Source organism: Aplidium turbinatum, chromosome 1 (genome assembly GCF_918807975.1).
Source record: "Aplidium turbinatum chromosome 1, kaAplTurb1.1, whole genome shotgun sequence".
In the NCBI taxonomy this organism is placed as follows: domain Eukaryota; kingdom Metazoa; phylum Chordata; class Ascidiacea; order Aplousobranchia; family Polyclinidae; genus Aplidium; species Aplidium turbinatum.
The window spans coordinates 38,234,289-38,255,766 of record NC_137472.1 but is presented as its reverse complement, the minus strand read 5'-3'; the positions used below and the strand labels follow the sequence as shown (position 1 = coordinate 38,255,766).

Genomic DNA, 21,478 nt, shown 5'->3' with positions numbered 1-21,478 from the left:
AGTTGGCAATATTGTCGTTTTTATGTCGATTCGATGTTGTCGGAAATTGAATCGTTGTTAAAAAGGAGAACTAGGTTAGTTGACATCCGAGGGGAAAATATTTTTTTATCATATTTTGCAAAATTTATGCTTCTTTTAGTAATGTCCTTCACATCATTGAAATACTTATTTTATTACCTTGCCGTCATCGTCAACACATGTCGAACGTTGTTTTTCGTTGCTAAAAAAAATTCTAGAGGAGTGACGAACTTCTTTAAAATCAGCCAGATTGGAAACACTCGTGCGAGTGTCGTTAGATGGTCCCGCAGTAGGCTACTGGATTACAATCCCGATAAAGCAGTTATTGCGTGGTGCAACAATTTTATTGTAGGACGTCGCCCAGGCCCAGACTTCAACAACGCTAAGTGATCATTTTAGCATTGTTGCAAGTTAAATTCTATTTACTTGTGCTATCGTTATTTTTATTTTGTATTTTGGCCTTCAAGCAGGCAGATTTGGCCGCCGAGAAGGAGCTCCTAGTAGGCCACGATGGCTGCCGAAAAAACAACAAGTTTTAAGGCGAATAGCAGAAATTGTTATATTGCAAAATGTGCAGTAGCTTACATGACTTTAAAAGGGCACCATTGCCCCCCCTGCCCCTCCATCTGCAGAAAAATTGAGGGCAGGGGGGGCATCCGCCCCCCCTGCCCCCCGCTTCCGGCGCCTCTGACCCTGCGTCCTCATGAAAACTGTTATAAAAAGGCAAATGACATTTATCGGGCACGTTTATCCCAAGCGCGAAACTGACCATTCGGTGATGATGGGGCTGCCTCCTGATCAGAGGCAGAGATGTACGTACACGCCGCAAATTCTACGCCGTAGACTTTTTGTTTGCGCCAACGCTTACGGCCACATTTTTTTGGATAGTTGTCGCTTGAGGCTACGCCGTAAAGTTTTCGCGGTTTTTTAGCGCATAGCGTCAACGCATACTTTTTAATGTATTTTTTTCGCTACAACACGCCAATACCTTCCAGCGCTGCAGTTGAAAGAATGTTTTCAATGGGCAAAGACATATTGGAACCAAAACACAGCAAAATATTAGATGAACACTTTCAGATGCTTGTGTTTCTTCGTGGAAATTCAAAATAAAACTTGTTTGTTTCGAGTGGTATATAAGCTATATACCGTGTGAATGTTTGGCCCCTAGCAAACAAAATGAGTTTACGCTAATGTATGCGCTGACGTTGACGCCGCCAACTTTTTTTACAAGTGACGTTGACGCATACGGCGTATGGTTTTTCGAACGTTTGCGTTTACGCTGACGGCGTCAATATTTTTTGTATGCGCGTACATCACTGATCAGAGGCACCGGGGGCGTCTACCTTTGGAAATTCTTTATCTTAATACGGATAAACCAGGATTTTTAAATTTAATAATAACAATGAACGATCGATTGTTGTGGAGAATCAGGGTAGCCGACGCCTTGGATTCAGGCAGGGCCGATTATAATGATAATTTGAGCAAACAAATCAGATATCATGAACCTATTGCGTTTTTTGAATTAACATGTCACATAACAACAACTGCTCAGAGTATGAAACTTATTGTGTTTTTTTGTTTATTTACAAAAAGTGATTTTTTATTCAAGGAGTCCGTTTTATCCTGGCTGTGGGAAAAAACGGACGTAGTGGGCTTATTAGGCTATGGCCGCTTTGTCTCGTAGTTTATTTTGTTAATAATTAATCAAGCGAATTTTTGTAAACTTGTTAGAATGTTCAGAATAATCTATAAACAAAAACAGTTCGGTTTGATAACCAGTAGCCCTCCCCGCAGTAGCCTACATTTCGTATGAATGAAGCTTTAGCCACCGTAAAAACAGCTTCTTCGGTAGGCCAATGCTTATCAAAATAGATTCAAACTAACTGTTTGTTAATCAGTGTTTGATAAATGTTAAGAAAGCTATTTCAACCTTTTGGCCGCAGAGTGTGGAACGAAAGTTTCCAATTTTTTTTGTGTGGTATATTTCATTCAAGTAGTTTTAGAAGATAGAGAAAGAATTATGCTATCTATATCTGTATTTTTTTTGAAAAGCAAAAGTCCATTTTGCCCCACCTGTTCCTATGCAGGGCAGTTGAATAGTTTAGACCAGGGGTTCTTAACCTTTTTTGTCTCGTTTACCCTTTGCCGAATGAAAAAAAGTAAAATTTACCCCACCATTTTGGTGGCCCCTTGTGATGTCATCGTGTCCAGCCAACCATGCAAAGAAATGCAAAACATCCTTTTTTGTCTGGATTTACCTTGGCAAATATCAAAAACAAGCTATTTATTTGCTGAAGACACGATTCTTCTTGACAGGGTACTGTGAAAAATAATGTCTACTCAAATGTCCTAAATAACTCTGATAAAAGCACACAAAAATAATCAAGTTTTTTTCTTTTATTAATAACTGACACGCAATTTCAACAGTCTATCAGTGAGACTTTTGCGCTTGCTTTCCACGAACAATTTTGGAGATTCTTGGAACAGTCGTTGAAAGAGCTACTCGCATGTCGTCTTTGGGAACTAAGCGAGATCGGTGTTTCGTTTTAGCCTAATAGTCAACAATGAAGAGTAGCCTACCCTGCTTCACACAGATAAGGTATAGCCTAATAACAAAAGGTATAATTACTTCAAATGCACGCATAGTCAGCGTAAGAAACTCTTCGACTAATCCACACCAAAACTTGGAAAAGGGATCATTGCACGATAAGAGTTTGGAACAAAGCGTTTTTGAACATTGAAGATCAATCAATTCATCTTTGCAAAGATCATCGTCAGCAATACTTTCTAACTTGGCTTCGAAGGAATGAGTTATCCAAAGAGCAGTACTGTTAAAACTTTCACCTTCGAAGTAACCGTCAAAGTTCTTTTTTAAGGCGGCAAGGTGCTGGCATATTTCGACTTCGAGGTCAGAAATCTCGTTGCGACTTCTAGCCTACTGACTTTCCAATCATCAAATGTTGGAAAATTTGCGTAAATTCCTTTTTAAACTGCATATTGAGCTGGTTCAAACTTGAAAAATGTCTATCAAGTAAGCCAATGCACCAATAAGTTTGTTTTTGCCAAAGTGCTTACTCAACGGGTATTTGCGTTCTGGAAGAAAAATCTCGATTTCACCATGTAGGCTATGTAGTTCGACAACTCGAGACAAAACAAGACCCCTAGAGAGCCACCAAATTTCGGTGTGATAAAGGAGAACCGAGTGTTGTAAGCTCATCTGATCACAAACCACTTTGAAAAGACAATGATTACTGCTTTCAACTATTCTGGAATGATTTTACTTGCCAGTGCATGTCGATGAAGGGCACAGTGAGTAGAAATGATGTTCGGTGCGCGTTTTTTCACCAGGGTTGTAAAGCCAGACTTAGCATCGAGCATAGAAGGGGCACCGTCTGTGCAAAGTGAACCCACATGATTCCAGAATATATTATTTTGTTGAAAGAACTTATCCATTTTTCCCACAAGTTTGCTTTAGTTTATGATTCAGTAAATTTACCCCCATCGGTAGGTGAAATTTACCCCCGGTTAAGAACCCCTGGTTTAGACGGTGGCAATAGAAAGCCCGAGCGCTCAAACAAGATACTTAAAAAAACAATGGTACTTCAAAGAATGTGTAGTGTTTTATTTATTTTGTCCCTTTCAAAGATTCCGATCACCTAAATTTATCCCTGGATCCAAATGTACCCCCTTGTTAACGTCACTGAATGTATGTTTTGGCAACAACTATTGTATGTTTTGGTTTGTATGTATGTTTTGGCAACAACAACTATAAACTACTATTGTTGTAATCAAAATGACCTAGCAAATTTAGAGCTTTAGGCTACGTCAAAATCTCGAACCATTACCGCCTATAGTTTAGCCTAATTTGAAAATTACTTTGAGAGCATAACCCTGGCACTGGCAGTTTCGCATACTTGTAGAGGCGTTGAACCACTGACGCAGGCCCGGTCACCTAGTTTGATACAAGGGATTCAGAAAAAGTTCTAAAAATCCCAGTTTGACAGAGTGAAGTTTCGAATTGTTGTTGTTGTCTATGAGTTATTCCATCCATTAGGTGCCGCTGAATGAAGAGCTGTCCTTGATGTGCGTTGATCCAGCACACCCATCGGAGTCGAACCAGCGCCGCTTGATATAACACTTTTGCGTAAACTTATTCCTATAAAGCAGTAGTTTTTCCATAACCTTTTCTGAATCGATCTCACGCTTTGATTTGAGTTTCAAAGCATTGGTGTATTCGAGAACAACACCACAAAAGAAACAGCAAAAAGCAGGTACGCTACAAATAAATAACGAAGTATCTGGCAAAGCAGAAGGTTTGGTAACAAACCGTTTGAAAAATAACAAGCAAACAAAATTCGTAACTGGAAGAAATTTATGACCAAGCATTTGAAACATTCTTGAAGTAAAAGCGATTCTATACAAATGAACATACCTTACTTCATGACGTAAACAATAAAACTTGTCCTGTAAACCTTGATAACAATTACAAAAATGGAAATTGCACAAAATTTGATTTGAAAACTGTCAAAAATATTGCTAGAAATGAGCAGAGATTTAATGCCAATCAAATAAAAATAAGGCAACATCACATTACTGAGCACAACCAAACAGTTGAGAGTGGAAACAATAACTAATTTAGCTGAACACAAAACAGTACCGAGAATCTTGAAACGAAGCATTATGTAATCTGTGAATTGGAGCCCTACGATGCTGAATACGCGTTAAGGTAAGCAGAGGTTACGAGAACCACATCAAAATTTCACTCGCTTTTCCAGCATACCCTACAGGCTCGGCACTGCGGCTTTTTCTTACATAGCCAATTAGCCATGCATGTGGCATTTTTTTCTTCAAACAGATAATCAGAGCCAAATAAATGCCGCGCAGAAGGCTAGCAACCTCGATTTTTTTAACAACTTGCCAAATAAGACTTTAAGAATTTCATTGTTCTAAATGCTATTGTCCATTTGCATGCCTTCTGTACAATATAAAGTAAAAAAATAGCTCAGCAGTAAGTACAAGCAGCGTTCTGAAGAATATAAACATACTTAATAGCTCAACACACACGATCTGTAAAGCACCGCCCTATACTACTCATTTAAAAACGATTATAATACATGTATTGTAATTACACGTCCAATTGAACCGTTGCGCTTTGTTCTGACGGGCTTTTTAAATGCAAAAGGCCAACAAAAGAACTATATTTCTGTGTGATAATACCAAAATACTTTTTGTGTGATAATATCAAAACACTTCACAGATATAAATAGTGAGAAAAGGTGCACTGAATAAAGTTATGGCAGTTTTGTTGCATGTGCTTCAAACAATACTAAACGAAAAACGAGTTTATAGAATGCGATTCAGTAACGGACCCGAGTCCCTTCGCTTAGGTCATGCACTTTGTAATCAACCCACGGCGCAGTAGTAACGGTGCAAGTTCAATAACAGCTATCACCGCTACAGAAAACCTAACGAATAAAATTCTGAACAAATATAATTGAATTGCAATAAACCAGTACTTTCGCAAGACTTGAAAAATACCAATGTTGAAGTCGACACTTCAGCAACTTTACAGATATAACTTGAAAAGGCCACACATTCCATTGATGGTGAGAATTCAATTACTCTTCTTTGTCTTTAGTCTTCTTAAAAGTTGGTAATGGAACAGTAGGAAGCTTAGAAGTGACGGCAGATACTCCTCCAGAAACGTACGATCCGGTCCCAGACACAGCCTTGTAACCAACTGAAGCAACTGCCTTCGTGGCATTGACGCCAACCTCAGTAGTCTGCAATGTAAAATCAGTTTCAACTTACTGATGTGGGTAATTTACAATTGTTAATGAGGATGTCTTTTCATGCATCGAAAATAGATTAAGTGTTTGTTTCTCTCTCCCTCTCCTATAGTCTGCATGTAGCAAACAAATGATTGCAATGAAACGATGAAATGAGAGAAACAATTGCCACACGCAACGTTGATCAGTGACCCAAGTCCAAACATCGACAAAATGTTTTGGATATATTGTGGTCAAGTTTGTAGTTCTGCAATGGCGTGAACTGAAGTGTTTGTTTGAATGTTACGTGTTGCTATATTGCAACATCTTAAAAAGAGAACATCATCTTACAAATGGAGTACTCATTGACTGCTGCTATTATAATGCAGAACCTATTGTCCTTAACTTTCATAGTTGGAAATAGCGATAGGATTACATAAAGCAGGTACCTAATACGAGAACGTTTGGAATGCCGAGTGACAGTGAAGTAACAACGTTTTACCTCAATAATAATTGGTGACTGCAACTTTTCAAATTATCTTGGTACAACTTCTATACCTTAGAGACAGCTGAAACTGATGATGAGGCAACAAATTTAACAGCACCAACACCAACTCCTACTGTTCCTTTTGTGAGGTTGTACACTCCGCTCCCCATCCTCCAGAAGATGCCCGCAGAAGGTTCTGGCTCTGATGGATTTTCTAGAATTAGAAACGTGACAATCACAAGTTATGATTACAAAAGACTGTCAGAACATTGTATCTTTACTTCTCAGACAAATATTTATAATTTTAATTTCTGAGATTGTGTTTTGGATGTAATTTAACCCGCTTTAAATTTTAGACAGGATTTTTTCGTCAGCATACAACAGCTCTCAAGGACAACCAGTGCGCAGGCGGCAGGTCAAGAGGCAGGGCTTCCGGGACGATGATAAAGACTAGCGGGTTCAATACAGAACCCTGATGTACACCCACTCTCACTCTGAAAGTGTCACTGTATCCGCTTCCAACACGTACATGGCTCCTAGCATTCAAGTACATTGATTGTACTTTCCATACTGGCCATTCCTCAACATTCAGCTTACGCATGGCCCACCAGTTCACTTTCCTTGGCACTCGATCAAAGGCTTTTTTCGAGGCCTACAAAAGCCATATAGAGACTTTTATTTATGGCAAGGTATTTTCTTGAAGCTGACGAATGATGAAGATGGCATCAGTTGTACCTTCGTCTGGCATGAAACCAAACTGCATTTCATCAATCTGCACTTGTTTCCTAATCAGTTGTTCTGTCACTCAAGTATTTTCATGGTTATAGCATGAGCATTGAGCAACATAATTTTCCCTATCAAGAGCAACTCCATTTTCTTTGTAGATGTTGATGGCACTAGCTCTCTTCCCAAGACGTTGGCATGAACAGCATTGTTAATTGCAGAAAGGAATCAGAAAAACACAAAAAGTGCAGTTTGAAAAAAAAATGAAGTTCAGCCCTCTTTGAATTCACACATTCAATTTGAACACAAAGTTTCATAAAATCTACAATTGGCCAACACCCAACATGATAAACCAAGTTAGTGCAGAGCCATTTCTAGTTCTTCTTCAAATTAACGTCAGTCACCATTAAATAAAGAAATAAAACATAGTAACTTAGCGCTAAAGTTACTATGTTTTATTTCTCTATGGTTCAACAAAGCAAACTCTCTACCAAAGCTTTACCATTAAATAAGAACACTAAATAAAATATGTTGCATACGAAACCACTCAGAAGAAAATAGTGATACACAAAGTCACAGAAATTATTTTGATATAATCATTTGCAAGATACCTTCAGTACTTTTGTAATCTTCATATGATACAGATGACATACTTTTTTCTTGATTTGACATGTCCTATAATATAATATTAGCAATTTATTGCTTAAAAATCAAATAATTATGTTGATAGAAATCCCTAGTGAAAATGTTTAAATCCCTATATTACAATTTCAACACAGTGTTTTACACTTTTTAAATAAAACTATTTTTAAGATTTAAGAATTTTTCATCTTCTTGTGTGTATGTACGGTATCAGGGGATCTGTCGGTTAGCCACTGCCTGGTATCCTTGACCATCATAAATGGAAAGTAAGCCTTTCATACCATGAGGTGATCTGTGCAGTGAGTACTGAGCAATCCTTGATTATGTAGGTTGCCAGCTGTAATCTGCATTTCACCTCACAGGCAACAATTTTTGCTAAGCCCGAATGCAACATGTCTGCACTCTGCACCACGGTGTCCCAGATCAGTGAGTCAACAGTTATGCCCTGATGAGGCAAGTCTGCATTAAAGTCTTAAATAGGCTATTTACATGAACATAATTGATTAGAGAGTTAGAAGACACTAAACAGTTTCTGTTAAGCAATGCAATTACCTTCATATCAAATTTGCTCATACACAACTGTTGTAGGCTCTTATAAACAGCTCAATTCTATGACATAAACTACAATCTGTGATACAAAATAACGTATGGTACTTCAATAAAAATAAGCAGCCTAAGTAGTAGGTTATGCACTAATGAATGGCAGTTCTAAAATATTTAAATGCTGATATCAAGTACTGTCAAAGCACATTCTTGGAGACAAAAGCTTGTTTCAATATGAACACAGTTAATTGAAAGTTATTTCAAGGCAATACTCTTTCTTACTGAGAGTCTTACAGAGAGACTTACTGACACTCTGTCAGTAAGAGAGAGTATTGCCTTGATATAACTTTAGCTTTTATGGTGTTAGTTTTTTTGTATTGATCATACTTGTACTGAACTATTCTTACAACAAACAAATTAATTTCTCTCTCTCTACTATCACTTTTGCAATAAAAATTTATGTATAACTTTGATTGATAAAATGAGAATCCTTATTGTTAAACTGAACAAGTCTCTTATAACACTTTAATCTTGTCAGATTTGCATACTTGTAAAAGCATTGAGCCATTGTCATTGACCCAGTCACAGATGATAAAATAAAGTTCTCCTTTTTGTTGCCTGTAAATTATTCTTTTTATTAGGTTCTGCAAAATCATTCCAGCAAACATCTTGTGAATTAAATATCATTGTTAGATCTTGCAATCTTTTGTTTGCAAATCCGAGTAAAGTGTTTATCTACTGAGCTATCAAGCATATTCCTTTTCATCAAGGATGGCAATAAACTTTGATTTTCTCTTTATTCAAAAATAATAATGTGTGTTTTTGATATATACATAAAATAGCCTACATAAAATTGTATTGAACCAGTCACAGCTGTTAAGTAGGAAGATACAAGAAATAAGGTACTAGTATCGTATATGATGTATCCTATGGAAAATGCTGAAGTACTGTAGTAAATTTATACAACAAATCAGTTCATACGGAACAGTACTTTGTCATAGCTTTAAAACTTCAGCTATAACAAACACTTGCTTTTCTCATTTTTACTTATGCCTATGAAACATGAAAACAAACATTAAAAAGTGCTTTACAATATCATTAACACATTCCACATACAATTGTTAAGAATTTTTAAATTTTAAGAACTGAACATATTCACAAAAGTGTTGCGACTGTGCTGTATTAAGGAATTACGACCATGCCATATTTGAAACTGATTGTCCTGCTTTGGTATCATGCATGTTGTAAAGTAGGCTACGCATTTTGTTGCTCTTTCCTTTTCTAGACCTCTGCTATGTCTGGCATATATTGTTTTGGATTGTAATGGTCAGAAATAAAAACAAACTGAAACTATGGTGCGGTAAGAGAAACTCCCCTGCTTCAACAAGACAGCAAACATCAGTTTTTCTGGTCGGGGCATTGAATACGACATCTAATAAATTCAGTTTAAAATGAAACTCTTCTGTTATCAAAACTGATCAACGGTAAACAAAATCAAGGAAGACCAATTCAATTCAACCAGCAGAAGCATTCATGCTTAATTACATATAAAACTCACCAAGGACAACTAGGAATGCTCCAGTTCTAGTCTCAACTGTTACTCCACTATAGCTCAAAGTTCAATACAAAACAGTCGCTATTGTTGAGTAAAAATTGATGTTGATGGATCAATTCAAAAAGATGTACAAATTAAGTGTTTTTTAGCAGATTTCAGCACAAACTTCACTATATTTAATCAGTGCAGCAAGTGAACCAAGGCAAGAAGTTTCCCCTACTTTGTCCAAAGTAGGCATAAAATTCCCAATCTGGAGACAAATTTCCTAAAAATTAGAACACTGAGCAAGAGGTGCCAGTTGTTGTTGATGATAACACGTCACAAACCTTGGCCATAACTACTAGAGCGTGAAATTGATATCAGCGCTATGTTTCGATCGTCAAGTTGTTGGTAACTTAAAGTTGTAACTTAAAACTTATTCAAGCTGAAACCAATTTTTGTCAGTCTGCATTTTCAGGATCTCCGGCCCGATAGCGGTGCTGATTCGACTCGAGGTGTGCGCTTTATAGCGTGTTTCAAGTGTTTCAAGGACTGCTTTCAGCGGCACCTAGTGGACAGATCAATAATCATACCGCACTTGAGTTCAACAAGAGGAAACCTGACTTTTATGCTGCAACAACTTTTTTTATCTTGCAAACTAGCCTAACCTTGCAAATTTGCAGTTTTGGGTTTTATTAATGACTATTTTTGCTTTGTTGATAAATCAGGTGGACTGCATATATCTTCCAGCCAACTACGTACGGAAAAATGTGGCTGCCAAGTGCCAACATTGTTTGTTTGTTTTATTATCTTTATCCTGCATTGCGTGAAAGCGGACTTGAGCGCTATGCATCGGTGTACGCTTTCCGATGTACACCTGACTCACGCTGCAGCCGACTGCAATGTCTGTTTCCGGTTGTCTACTCTACTTATGACTTAAATTTGGTACTACCCATTACTCGAAATCGATCACTGGGTAGAGGCAATTATCGTAAAGTTTCTTGCCCAGAGAAACAACAGCAAGTGCGGGTGGTTGGAGTCGAACATGCAGGCTCTCCACTGCGAGCCCAACGCGCTAACCACTCGGCCACTGCTGCCGATCAGTGTTCACTGCATGCATGACAGAGGGGAAAGTTGATGACTGCAATTTTAAGGATAAAATATGTTCACCTATCTTGATGTTGGCTATATGATCTCTGTTGCAGGTCTTGTAAGTTTTAAGCTTTCCACCAAGTAACAAGATAGATAAAAGGTTGCATTTCAGTCTCAGACTTATGGTGGTTTAAACCAATGAGATCCTTTGTTAGCATGAAAATACTTGAATATCAGTCTAAACAAATTTTTATTTGAATATTTTCAATATTTCTATTTGAATAAGGACCTTATGATGATCCTCCTTTTAGGTGAAACAGGCTGTTATTGTTAAGGGTTTAGATTAGACTCTTGAGAGAGTAATAACTATATTTGATTGAATATCAGCCTGTGTTTTCTGTTATTTTATTGGTTGAATTTTTTGACCAATAGAGTAATTTGACTAAATAATAACAATGGTGTTGCAATCATAGTACAGTAGTGCTTTTTTACTTTTTATGATAAATTACATAATAAATACAGTGGGAAACAAATGAAATAGAATACTAGGCTACCAAATCTTTACCCTAGACTGTAGATGAAATGAAGTATAATTCTTGAGTTGTGTAATGTATATTTAATAAATAGGCCTAGTAAATGATGATGGTGCATTGACATACAAGCAGCTGTTATGTCTAAACCCATTATTGCAGTTGCTCCTGGAAAGATAATTTTGCATGGAGAGCATGCTGTTGTGTATCAAAAAAAGGCAATTGCTTGTGCAATAAATGGGACTGTTCAGGTATGTAAGATTGTAGGCTACGGTATACTATAAGGTCCATATATGAATTTGCGACCATCGACGTAATAGTATCTACTTCACAAATATCAATGGTTCATTTATTTATGGCAATCAATAAGGAAAGCTATTGTAGGCACAAAAAAATGGACCATTAACAAAAATAACCTGCCTTTCTGCTGCCAAATTAAAGTGTCATCAAAAATGAAAAGTTGGTTGTTCTTTTGTACATGTGTAGGTGATTTGCATTCTAGCATACTATTTGCTACATTTTGTAACTCACTTGAAAGATGTGGTGTGGTGCCATGACACGCTGGTTGAGGAACATCAAAGCAAACATTTAACGTCAGGCATGGCACGTTATTCATATACATATTTTATAGCAGGTTGTTGATATAATCCATAGGCCACTCATAATCAAAATGTTTAGCAGTGTAATTTCTTACAGGTAAAATTAAATGTCTTGCACAATGCTGACATGATCAACATCTCTATGCCAAACCTTCATCCAGATACTTCATTGATTCATTCCATTGAAGTGCAGGCACTTCATGACCTGTACCAGGCCTGCTTACAGAAATTTGGAGCTGCATCCAAGCATATAGGACAGTGGCATCCTGAAATAAAGGTGTTTATTGCATCCATTTGCAAAGTTGAAAAAGAAAAACATAAGTTGCTGTTAGTTACAGCAATGTCTGCACTCATTTTTGGGTACTTCATGGTAAGTTTGATTACTGTGCTTTGTAGTTTGAAACTCAACAGCTTAGATTTCAAGTGGTGAAAGATGTGTCTATGGCTGTCAATTCTTGCTGCACTTGATTGGCAAGAAAAATTTGTTGATGATAAAAGTTTCTATGGCTAGTGTGGAGGCTACATCATATGATTAGCGAAGCACAATGCCTGTTGTTGTGTTGTAACTGCTCAGCCTTGTGCTGATGCCAGGTAGATTGCATCTACAATCTACGTAGAAAGTTTAGTGATGCTCTAAAGATTGTTGACTTGATGCCATTGAGTAGGCTATGCCACGGAACATTGGCAAGACACTTTATATTTTGGAGAAATGAATATGGTCACAAGAACTTTCTTAGTGATCACTAGCACCATACTTTGTTTACAATCACATATTGGAAGTATGTGCGACGTGCGTCATGCAATGTTGTATTTCTGTCTACTTGTGTTAAGTCTTTACCCACAGTCCATTACAAGTTTGTGCAGAGTTTGTAAAGAAGTATTTCAAGCTAAATTTATACTTTGTGTTCTGTTTTATTTCAGATAATCATCGAGGAAGGAAATCTTCCCTTTCCATGCTTTTGCATTGAAGTTAAAAGCAATAACCTTCCATTTGGGGCTGGGTTGGGTTCATCTGCAGCATATAATGTCAGTTTAGCTACAGTATTGTTGCTTTTTTGTAATCGTATTACTCCATTTGAAAGTGGTGGATGTAAAAAAGGTATTTTTTAAAAGCTATAAGTTTTTGATGTATCTTTAACTTCCAAACTTTTACACCAATGTGCTAAAGATTCTCATCGAATTTCATTCATCATCATCATTAAGTTCCTTCCTCTCGTCGAGGGTTGGAGGCAATGAGACGCCAAGTTTCTTTGTTGTGAGATTTTTTACTGCAGTTTTGTAGATAAGTCCTGACCAGTCTTCAATATCATTAGTCCAAATTCTTGGTGGTCTGCCCCTATTTCGTTTGCCGTTCATTTTTCCTTTTAGTAGTTGTCTTTGAATAGAATTATTGCGAATCATGTGGCCAAAATATTTCAATTTTCTTGATTTAGTTGTTTTGTAGAACTTCCATGTTGGTTTGTATTCTAGATAGTATATATATACATCTTTGTTTGTGATTTTATCCTTCCATGAAATTTTAAGCATTCTTCTATAAATCAACATTTCAAATGCCTCAAGTCGTTTAACCATTTGTGATGACAGTGTGATTGTGATGACAATTTCATTCATACTGTATTGCAATAATCCAGTTGCTTGGTGATTACTTTCCTGAATGTCTGTATTTTAGGTTATGCTTTTGATGAAGTGTCACTGGCTCGTATATGTGAAAACGCATTTGAAATGGAAAAAGTGATTCATGGAACTCCTTCAGGCATTGACAATTCCGTTTCCACGTTTGGTGGTGCTCTTACTTATGAAAACGGAGTAGCCAATCATTTGTCAAGGTGTTATTGGTTATGCTTCAAAAATTAGTGTTACAATATGTGATTTCATGTGTATAATCATAAAACGCGATAAAACTTACATGTATATATCTGAAATCATTACGATGTTAATACGTTTCAGATTTCCGAAGCTGAAATTGCTCGTCATAGACAGTGGAGTTTCAAGAAATACCAAAGCGCTTGTGTCAGCTGTCAAAGTGAAGTCTAAAAAGGTGAAAGAATCTCTGGAAGGTTGTCTACACTGCAAGAGGAAAACATTAACAAGCTTGAATTATTGCATTTCAGTTTCCAACTATCATGAATCTTACCATGAACTCCATTCATGAAGTTAGTGTAGCAGCAGAACAGTTATACATGGAAATGTCTCGATCTAATGATGAAGCCTGCCTAGATGGGTTTTATGATTCGCTGAAGGTACGTTCTTATAACAGACCGAGCGACCTAAACGTGTTTTCGAATCCGGTTCCACGTGCAACTCGCACGCTGCTCTTCATAAAAAATCTCATATCGTTATGTAATATTAAAATAGTTATCAGCATATTTGCCGCAACATTTTGACGTTTGACATAAACACATTTGAAACGTAGTACTAGTTAACTACGAGCACAACTTTAAGGTTTATTGCACTTTACTGTAAGAAGATTATATAATTATCATTATCAATATTCTTGCAGGACTTAATTTGCATGAACCAACACTTACTCAACTGCATTGGAGTTGGTCACCCTAAACTTGACGATATATTCCGAATAGCATCAGATCGAGGTTTTGCATGTAAACTAACCGGGGCTGGCGGAGGAGGTTGTGCCATTATTTTGCTCGAGAACTCTTGTACAGCGGAACAAGTTGAGGATCTCCGGGGAACATTAGAAGCTCAGGGTTTTGACAGCTGGCAAGCTATGCTTGGTGGCAATGGAGTGGAAATTTTAAGCTTTTAATGAAGACAGTTGTGTTGACAACCGCTGCGCCTGCACAGTGCAACTGATGGCACTTCAGTGGTTGATTAGAAAGTTATGCTGCTGTTACATTTTATTCTTATTGGCAAAGTTACGTTGGGCTCGCGAAATTCTTTTAGAACTGTGGTTCTCAACCTTTCATAAGTCACCACCCAAGTTTACCAATAAAGATGAAACCGCGACCCATCTCGATCACACAAATTGTATTGATCAAAATGAAAATATAATGTTGTGAAACTATTTATTTTATAAACTTTTCCCACTTTTCTTCATATTTAAATTTGATACTTAACTACCGGTACCTTAATATATCTCGTAATTTCGTTTGATTTCTGATCCATTCGGCAGTCTTTTTATCTCGCAATGTTAAACCCATCATGATTCGTTCATGTGCTCTCTGCATAGTTCTTAGTTCAAGTATTAATTTCTTTGTAAGGTTCCAAGTTTCTGCACCATGTAGCGGTTGGAAGGATGCATTGATCGTTACAGATATTATTAGTCCAGTCGCTGAATGATTTGACCCGGAAAAAAATAATACCAAGCTGAAACTTTGTCAGGAGGTTCAATTGGTGATGTGGAGTCACCAAAAAAAAGCCCCGTGAATCCCCCTTGGGAATAGTGAGTTTTGGCCATTTTTCCATAATGGCCGCAGCCCCCATAGGCCAAAAATTCGAAATCGTCTAAAATTGATATTTTATACCTCATTCGAAAGATAATTTCATACTGAATCACTTTCACAAAAGAACTATAGTCAAAAAATACGCACATTTGAAGTTATTCGCCATTAAATGCGGACTATAAGGCAGAATTTACCATTTGGCTTTAGCCTGGTGTGACAAGGAGGAGTGACAAGCAATGAATTACTCCATTGTTAAACCAGAGCTTACAAAAAACTGTACAATTTCCCATCCGAAGTTACTCTTCAAACTGATTTTGGAATACTCAATAGATAAACAACAAGTCTCCATAAAAGTGGAAAATTAAAACCAATTGTAGCCTATATAGTGGAGAAATTCAAAAGTTGCTGAATATAATTTTTGGAATATTTTATTCTGAATTACTCCCAAACCAATATTGACATATTTTTGACATTAAAATACACCACACTGAACAAATGTTGACCGGTAAATAGAAAAATTGTAGAAATTATGTCAAAAAATGTGAAATACAAGATTTTTACATTTTGGGACACTACAAAAAAAACACCGACCTAAATAGTAAAGGATCTTTTATAACAAATTTCAGTTCATAAATTTTTTTAAATCTTGTAACCAATGTCCAAGTACTGACATTTCCATATTTTATATTAGAATAAATCAAATATATTCCGTCCATCGTCATCGTCGTTATCATCATCACTTGATTCGTAAACTTCGAGTATCTAAAATTAATAACATTGATCTTAAGATATGAAATATCTGATCTGACTGCATGTCACCTGACATATAAATAGTTAAAGTCACTCCATACAACTAAAATGATGGTCACATGACTTGCTTCTGTTGTAATGAATTATGGCGTTTTATACTTATTTTCATCATAATTAACTAAAAGCTTGATTGTCCAAGAAATTAGAAAACATTTAGCTGAAGAATTGTTTCACCTCTTTATTTTCACATCCTTCACCGTGACAACTACTGCATGCTGTTACACAACTGAGGTCATGCTTCTTACATGAGCATCTCTTTGTACCACATCGATTCTTAGTTGATTGGCATTTGCATCTTATAACCTGCAAGACACACTCTGGAGCAACTTTTTTGTCCGTCATTATTGGAGAATAATAAATTGTTGTCTTCAAGTTTCCAGCCCCAATCCTCTTCCTTTGACTCTATTTCCCTATTGCTTAACAATTTCCGTATGGTTACTTGATAATGTGCACGAAGAGCATCGTAATAAGCTGCTCTGCTTGTTGGTGGCATTTTTTCTGGTTCCAACACACCCTGGGTTGCCATCTCCTTATACTTTCATTGTCTAAAGTAAAATTAATAATGGAAGGTATATGAAATAATAACTTATTACAGGGATGTTTAAAAGATCAAGGAAATTATCTTAAATTGCCTCTCTTCTGCGTTAATTTAGTTAAAATGTTACACTCTTATTCACAAATGCAATGCCTTTCAGATTCGTGCTAAAATGCTGATTTGTTATGTGGTTCATTAATTTTCTGTACTAGAGTAATATAAAGTGATCTCCAGTGAGAAATGGTGTCCGACAAATTGTTCGTAAGCAATTGTTCGTAAAGCAATTGTTCGTAAGCATTTGTTCGTAAAATTAATTCTTCGTAAAACAATTCTTCCTAAAGCATTTTTTCGTGCATGCAGTTAAAATTTGATGTATAGCCTACGAAGAAATGCTTTACGAAGAATTGTTTTACGGATTTCATTTTACGAAAAACAGTTTACGAACAATTGCTTACGAACAATTGCTTTACAAACAATTGCTTACGAACAATTTGCTTATAACCGTGAGAAATACACACTGTACAATAACCGACTTAGCCAATACTTTTAAAACTAACCTGAGTTTCGTAAAGGTTTCAATTTTTTTTCCACCATACATTGCTACAAAGATTGGTTCTGCTAACATTGCCATTTTAGCTTGGTCTGCCCAAACATCGCTCATTTTTATGGATAAGTCTTTCAGTTCATCAGATTTTTTTCACAAGCTTGGGAAAGCTTACTTTTCCTTTTCCAAATGGAGCCGAAACAGTATCACAGCCGGACCATGCGTGAATAAACAGAAGATGTTCTCTGATTGTCTCCAGTGGTGGTGAAACAGTTTTCATGCTCCATCCCTTCTGAGCCCTTTCTTGGAAAAATACAACATCTTGAAAATATTCCCTCCAATGATGAAGTAACATAACAATGATGTCTGTGTCGTCGGCTACAACAACAATAGGATTTCGCCTGCTTGCAGAAAGATTGAATGCTGTTTCCACAATTTCAGTATCAGCATCACCATCACAGTTAGTTACTTGCTGTCCATCTTTCTTCAAACTCTCAGAAATCAGATCAATAAATTAAGCTTTGTTGTGTTCATTCGAAAGAAAACGATCCTGTGTAGCTGGTACAGAATTGATGGACGCCACTTCAACATTTGGACACTTTTTACTAGCAGTTCGTCGCATATGCTCATTTGACTTTGTAGAAGCGTATTTATATCCATCAAAGATAACATGAGCAGAACCATAGTGTCTTCTAACATAAGATAGCCTACATAGGCCTAGAGTTGAGCCAATTCAGCGAATGTTGAGTCTTTCAACCATCTGACTCTGTGAGGTAGGGCACCTCCATCAACAACATACAATGAATTTTTATCAATCTGGTCCTTACCAACAGCTTCTGTATCATTCATTAGTGCTGTTCTCAAAGCAGCTTTATCAGCTTTTCTCATGAGTCCATCCTTGAACAGTGAAGGAGGATATGGTGTCATTTCGAATGAAAAGTACTCCTCAACATCGTTTTCACGTTCTGCAATAGCGGTCAGTCTTGTAAAAAGAATGATTGGATTGACATTTACATGTTCCTTGTCTATCTTTACAAAATTTCCAAGCAACTCAAGTGGTTTAATACAGGTTTTGCGTTGAATAGTTGCAGTTGCTAAATTTTGACCATCCAATGTTTTTTGAATGATTGCTCCTATCTCTTCTGATCTCTCGCAATTAACCAAATCTTCTCCAGATATAGAAACCCAGCCGGATGTCAAGGAATGTAGATCAGCAAAAGTAAACGGATTGCGTTGTTGAAGCCAATCTCTCAACATTACATAATCATCATAGTCGTGCTTGCGTCTGGAGTCGTCCATATCTATGTGCTGTTCACTTGACTTTATATTTACAGTAGTGCGGAAAGCATCAGCATTGAATGGTGCGCAATGGAACTGTGGCTCAAACCCTAAACCCTCAAACCGCACACTATCACGTCATTGCGTTTTCGTTAGAAATTTAAGTCTTACCTTATGACACTTCAATGAATCATAACATCAAAAGTGGGCACTTTTGGACCACAATTCTTTTGTAAAAGTGATTCAGTATAAAATTATCTTTCGAATGAGGTATAAAACATCAATTTTAAACGATTTCGAACTTTTGGCCTATGGGAGCTGCGGCCATTATGGAGAAATGGCCAAAACTCACTATTCCCAAGGGGGATTCACGGGGCTTTTTTTGGTGACTCCACATCACCAATAGAACCACCTGGCAAAGCTTCAGCTTGGTATTATTTTTTTCCGGGTTTGACCATTTTTTTAAGTTCAGCGACTGGACTATATATATATATTAGTCGGCTGCATTGCCGAGTGGTGAGAACACTGGAACGGCAATCGAAAGGGCGCCGGTTCGACACCACTCAAGAGCATGTAGCTGTGTCTGTGGCAGGACACTTGAAGGCATGCCTGAAGGTGGACACGAAGATTGGCTTCCTTGCCTTCCCGTCCACTTAATCTAAATCTTCAACCACCGGGTGTAAGCCTGGATACGACAAACATTAGGGTGTTTCATTTTTTCACGATTTTTGAAATCAAAAATGCTTGGGGTCTAATCAGGTCGGATTTTGGCCACAAACAACCGATCCAAAATATTTTTTCGATCGGACGACTTTTAGAGAGTGCGCGGCCCCCCCAAAGTTTGAAAATTTGAAGCATGGGAAAATTTGCAGGAAATATGCGATATCTCGGTAACGGAAAGTGATAGGAAGACGTGTGAGGTGTCAACTTGTGCGGAATGGTCAACTTCCTATTTGCGTTTAATACATTTTGCTACCCTATCTGCAACGAAAAAAAGGTTAATTGCAAAAAACTGTTTTTTTCACATTTTTGATGTTTTGTTCAGAAGCAAAACCCTTGGAACCAGTAACTACAGTGATTACAAGTTATAGAGAGCAACAAACATGTGCTATGGCATAGGGTACAAGTGTGCATCGAACTTTACACAACAATGGACTTCCTTTCACGATTGGCTTAGAATACCGTCATCTCCTATCGCACAGTGTCTCTCACATGTAAACGTTTCAGCATAAGCTACCAACACAGATTAATTAAACAAAACAGTTGACACTGACGTGGCTGTGCAAATCAAGAGTCATACACCATGTGAACGCGAAGAAAATCATGAATTCAACAGTATGTACAATACTTGCGGGCTAGAGGTACTCAAACGCAGCTCCAGGAACAAGGATCCCCAGTCATGACCAGTGAAAGCAAAACAAATAAGCAACATCATGTAGAACGAAAAATCGTGCATGTTACCCAAGAATAAAAATTACTGCCGGCATGTAACACTTAATGATTATTCTTCAGCATTGCTTAAATACGACCTCATCAGTCTAACATCAACTTTGCTTTGTTGATCAGAGTTGTCAATAATCTTCTTTCGTTGTAGCAATTCTTTGAGCTTCCCTATTTCCCTCTCATTTGATCTATTGTGGTTGTTGACGCTCTTCCAGAACTGCTTGTTCCCAAACAAAACACAGGGTGCTTGCTTGCTTTGAACAGTGAAGAAATGCTTCAGGTTCGATTGTCTTTGTTGCAGCATATTTTCGATGCTTACCTCACTAGGTAGTGAAGTAAGATCTGTCAGTACATTTTTAGAGAAAGGTGGATTGTCTGAATATATGCTTATGGCAACATTTTTTGGAGAGAGCCAGCAGCTTTTTGCATGATCCAGATAGTAGCGCCACACTACAGTCACTGTGATTATATGTGCTTGGAATCAATTGCTTCAAAAGCTTGCAGGAGATCTTTCTGGAACAAAGCCAGGAAAGGAGCATCCGGGGCAAAAGGATTGAGATGGATCATAATAAAAGACGGAACATAAACAGAAGCAATGTACGAAACTAAACGTGAAAATTTGCCCTTCTCAGCAAACGTGAGATCAAATAGGCTAAAAAGCAGCATTCTAAGGTACCCATTTGCCGTTGTCACCCAACGTGATTGACTAATCTGTTCGTGTTTGTAGCAAAGCAAATGCTTCAAGTTGGCTGGAACATCCATAAACAGTTGACAAGCTAAAACCAACAGACACATTTGGTCACTTCGAAAACTGTTGTCAGAAATTCTTGAGCGTTTTTGATCTGAAAACCATTCAATTTTGCTTCTGAGGTGGAGAGCAGCTATGGGTGTGATTTACTGGAAGTTTCTGAGCTGGTTGAATAAGAGCAAGATGGTTCATCTTCACTTGGTAACTTTTGCTGGTAAGAACTCTGATGACTCAATCTATTTTTTACCCTTAAAGTAAAAGATCTGTCGCGAGATGCAGTAATAAACATCTTTCTGGCAGACCTTTGATCTTGCAAAAACTCAACCTCCTCTTCTGGGATACGGTGCATCCATTGACAGCTACAAGAAAGTCTGCCGTTGTAAAACTTCACTTGTGATGGAATGGCACATTTACACTTGCAGATATCAAACAGCTCATGGAATATACCTTCTGTCGCTCCCGTCTGTGGCTGTTTTCTTATCTTGATTGCTTTAAATTTGTTTATGAGCAGTTTTAACCTGGTCTCAACTCGAATGATGCTTATCACCGGAAGGCTGGCACTAACCCAAACATGAACTATATCATTTATCAACTGTCCCTTGACATCAGCAAAACATGGAGGCTTCTTAAAGAACTTGGGATTTGTTTCACTGCATTGCTTGCATAAAAAATTGTAGTGGTGAAGAACGCTTATGTTTGTAGGTAATACATTCCCTGGCAGCGTTTCAAATTTCTGCAATGTCTCACTGGCGTCAAGTCTTGTTTCTGGCATAACAGCAATTG

The 21,478-nt window shown here is 37.4% G+C and overlaps 2 protein-coding genes across 3 annotated transcripts; one reads left to right on the top strand and one right to left on the bottom strand.

Annotated features, from left to right (window-relative positions):
• Positions 1–4,228: 4,228 nt before the first annotated feature.
• Positions 4,229–9,830, bottom strand: LOC145775631 (uncharacterized). 2 transcript variants are annotated; one of them, XM_082586966.1, is made up of 4 exons: positions 9,740–9,830; positions 7,608–7,671; positions 6,345–6,487; positions 4,229–5,801 (listed from the first exon to the last, which is right to left on the bottom strand). In XM_082586966.1, the coding sequence occupies exons 2-4, from the start codon at positions 7,666–7,668 to the stop codon at positions 5,637–5,639; spliced, it is 369 nt and encodes a 122-aa protein (XP_082443092.1). In that variant the 5' UTR covers positions 7,669–7,671; positions 9,740–9,830; the 3' UTR covers positions 4,229–5,636. The 2 variants fall into 2 exon arrangements, with proteins under 2 accessions (XP_082443092.1, XP_082443085.1); XM_082586959.1 differs by lacking the exon at positions 9,740–9,830 and adding an exon at positions 8,191–8,268.
• A 1,268-nt stretch (positions 9,831–11,098) lies between these two features.
• On the top strand, positions 11,099–15,101 carry LOC145776149 (mevalonate kinase-like). The gene is made up of 7 exons (XM_082587552.1): positions 11,099–11,588; positions 12,034–12,306; positions 12,858–13,035; positions 13,606–13,762; positions 13,884–13,974; positions 14,048–14,176; positions 14,437–15,101. Exons 1-7 carry the CDS (start codon positions 11,478–11,480, stop codon positions 14,698–14,700), a joined length of 1,203 nt encoding a protein of 400 aa, XP_082443678.1. The 5' UTR covers positions 11,099–11,477; the 3' UTR covers positions 14,701–15,101.
• The last annotated feature ends 6,377 nt before the right edge of the window (positions 15,102–21,478 follow it).

Excerpts from the sequence above, each read along its gene's own strand:
- LOC145775631 (XM_082586959.1), bottom strand. The coding sequence starts at position 8,211 with ATGAGCAAATTTGATATGAAG. Across the intron at positions 7,672-8,190 it reads TGAGCAAATTTGATATGAAG|GACATGTCAAATCAAGAAAA; the intron begins GTAATTGCATTG and ends ATTATATTATAG. Across the intron at positions 5,802-6,344 it reads CAGTTTCAGCTGTCTCTAAG|ACTACTGAGGTTGGCGTCAA; the intron begins GTATAGAAGTTG and ends TTTACATTGCAG.
- LOC145776149 (XM_082587552.1), top strand. The coding sequence starts at position 11,478 with ATGTCTAAACCCATTATTGCAGTTGCTCCTGGAAAGATAATTTTGCAT. Across the intron at positions 13,763-13,883 it reads GTAGCCAATCATTTGTCAAG|ATTTCCGAAGCTGAAATTGC; the intron begins GTGTTATTGGTT and ends AATACGTTTCAG. Across the intron at positions 14,177-14,436 it reads GGTTTTATGATTCGCTGAAG|GACTTAATTTGCATGAACCA; the intron begins GTACGTTCTTAT and ends ATATTCTTGCAG.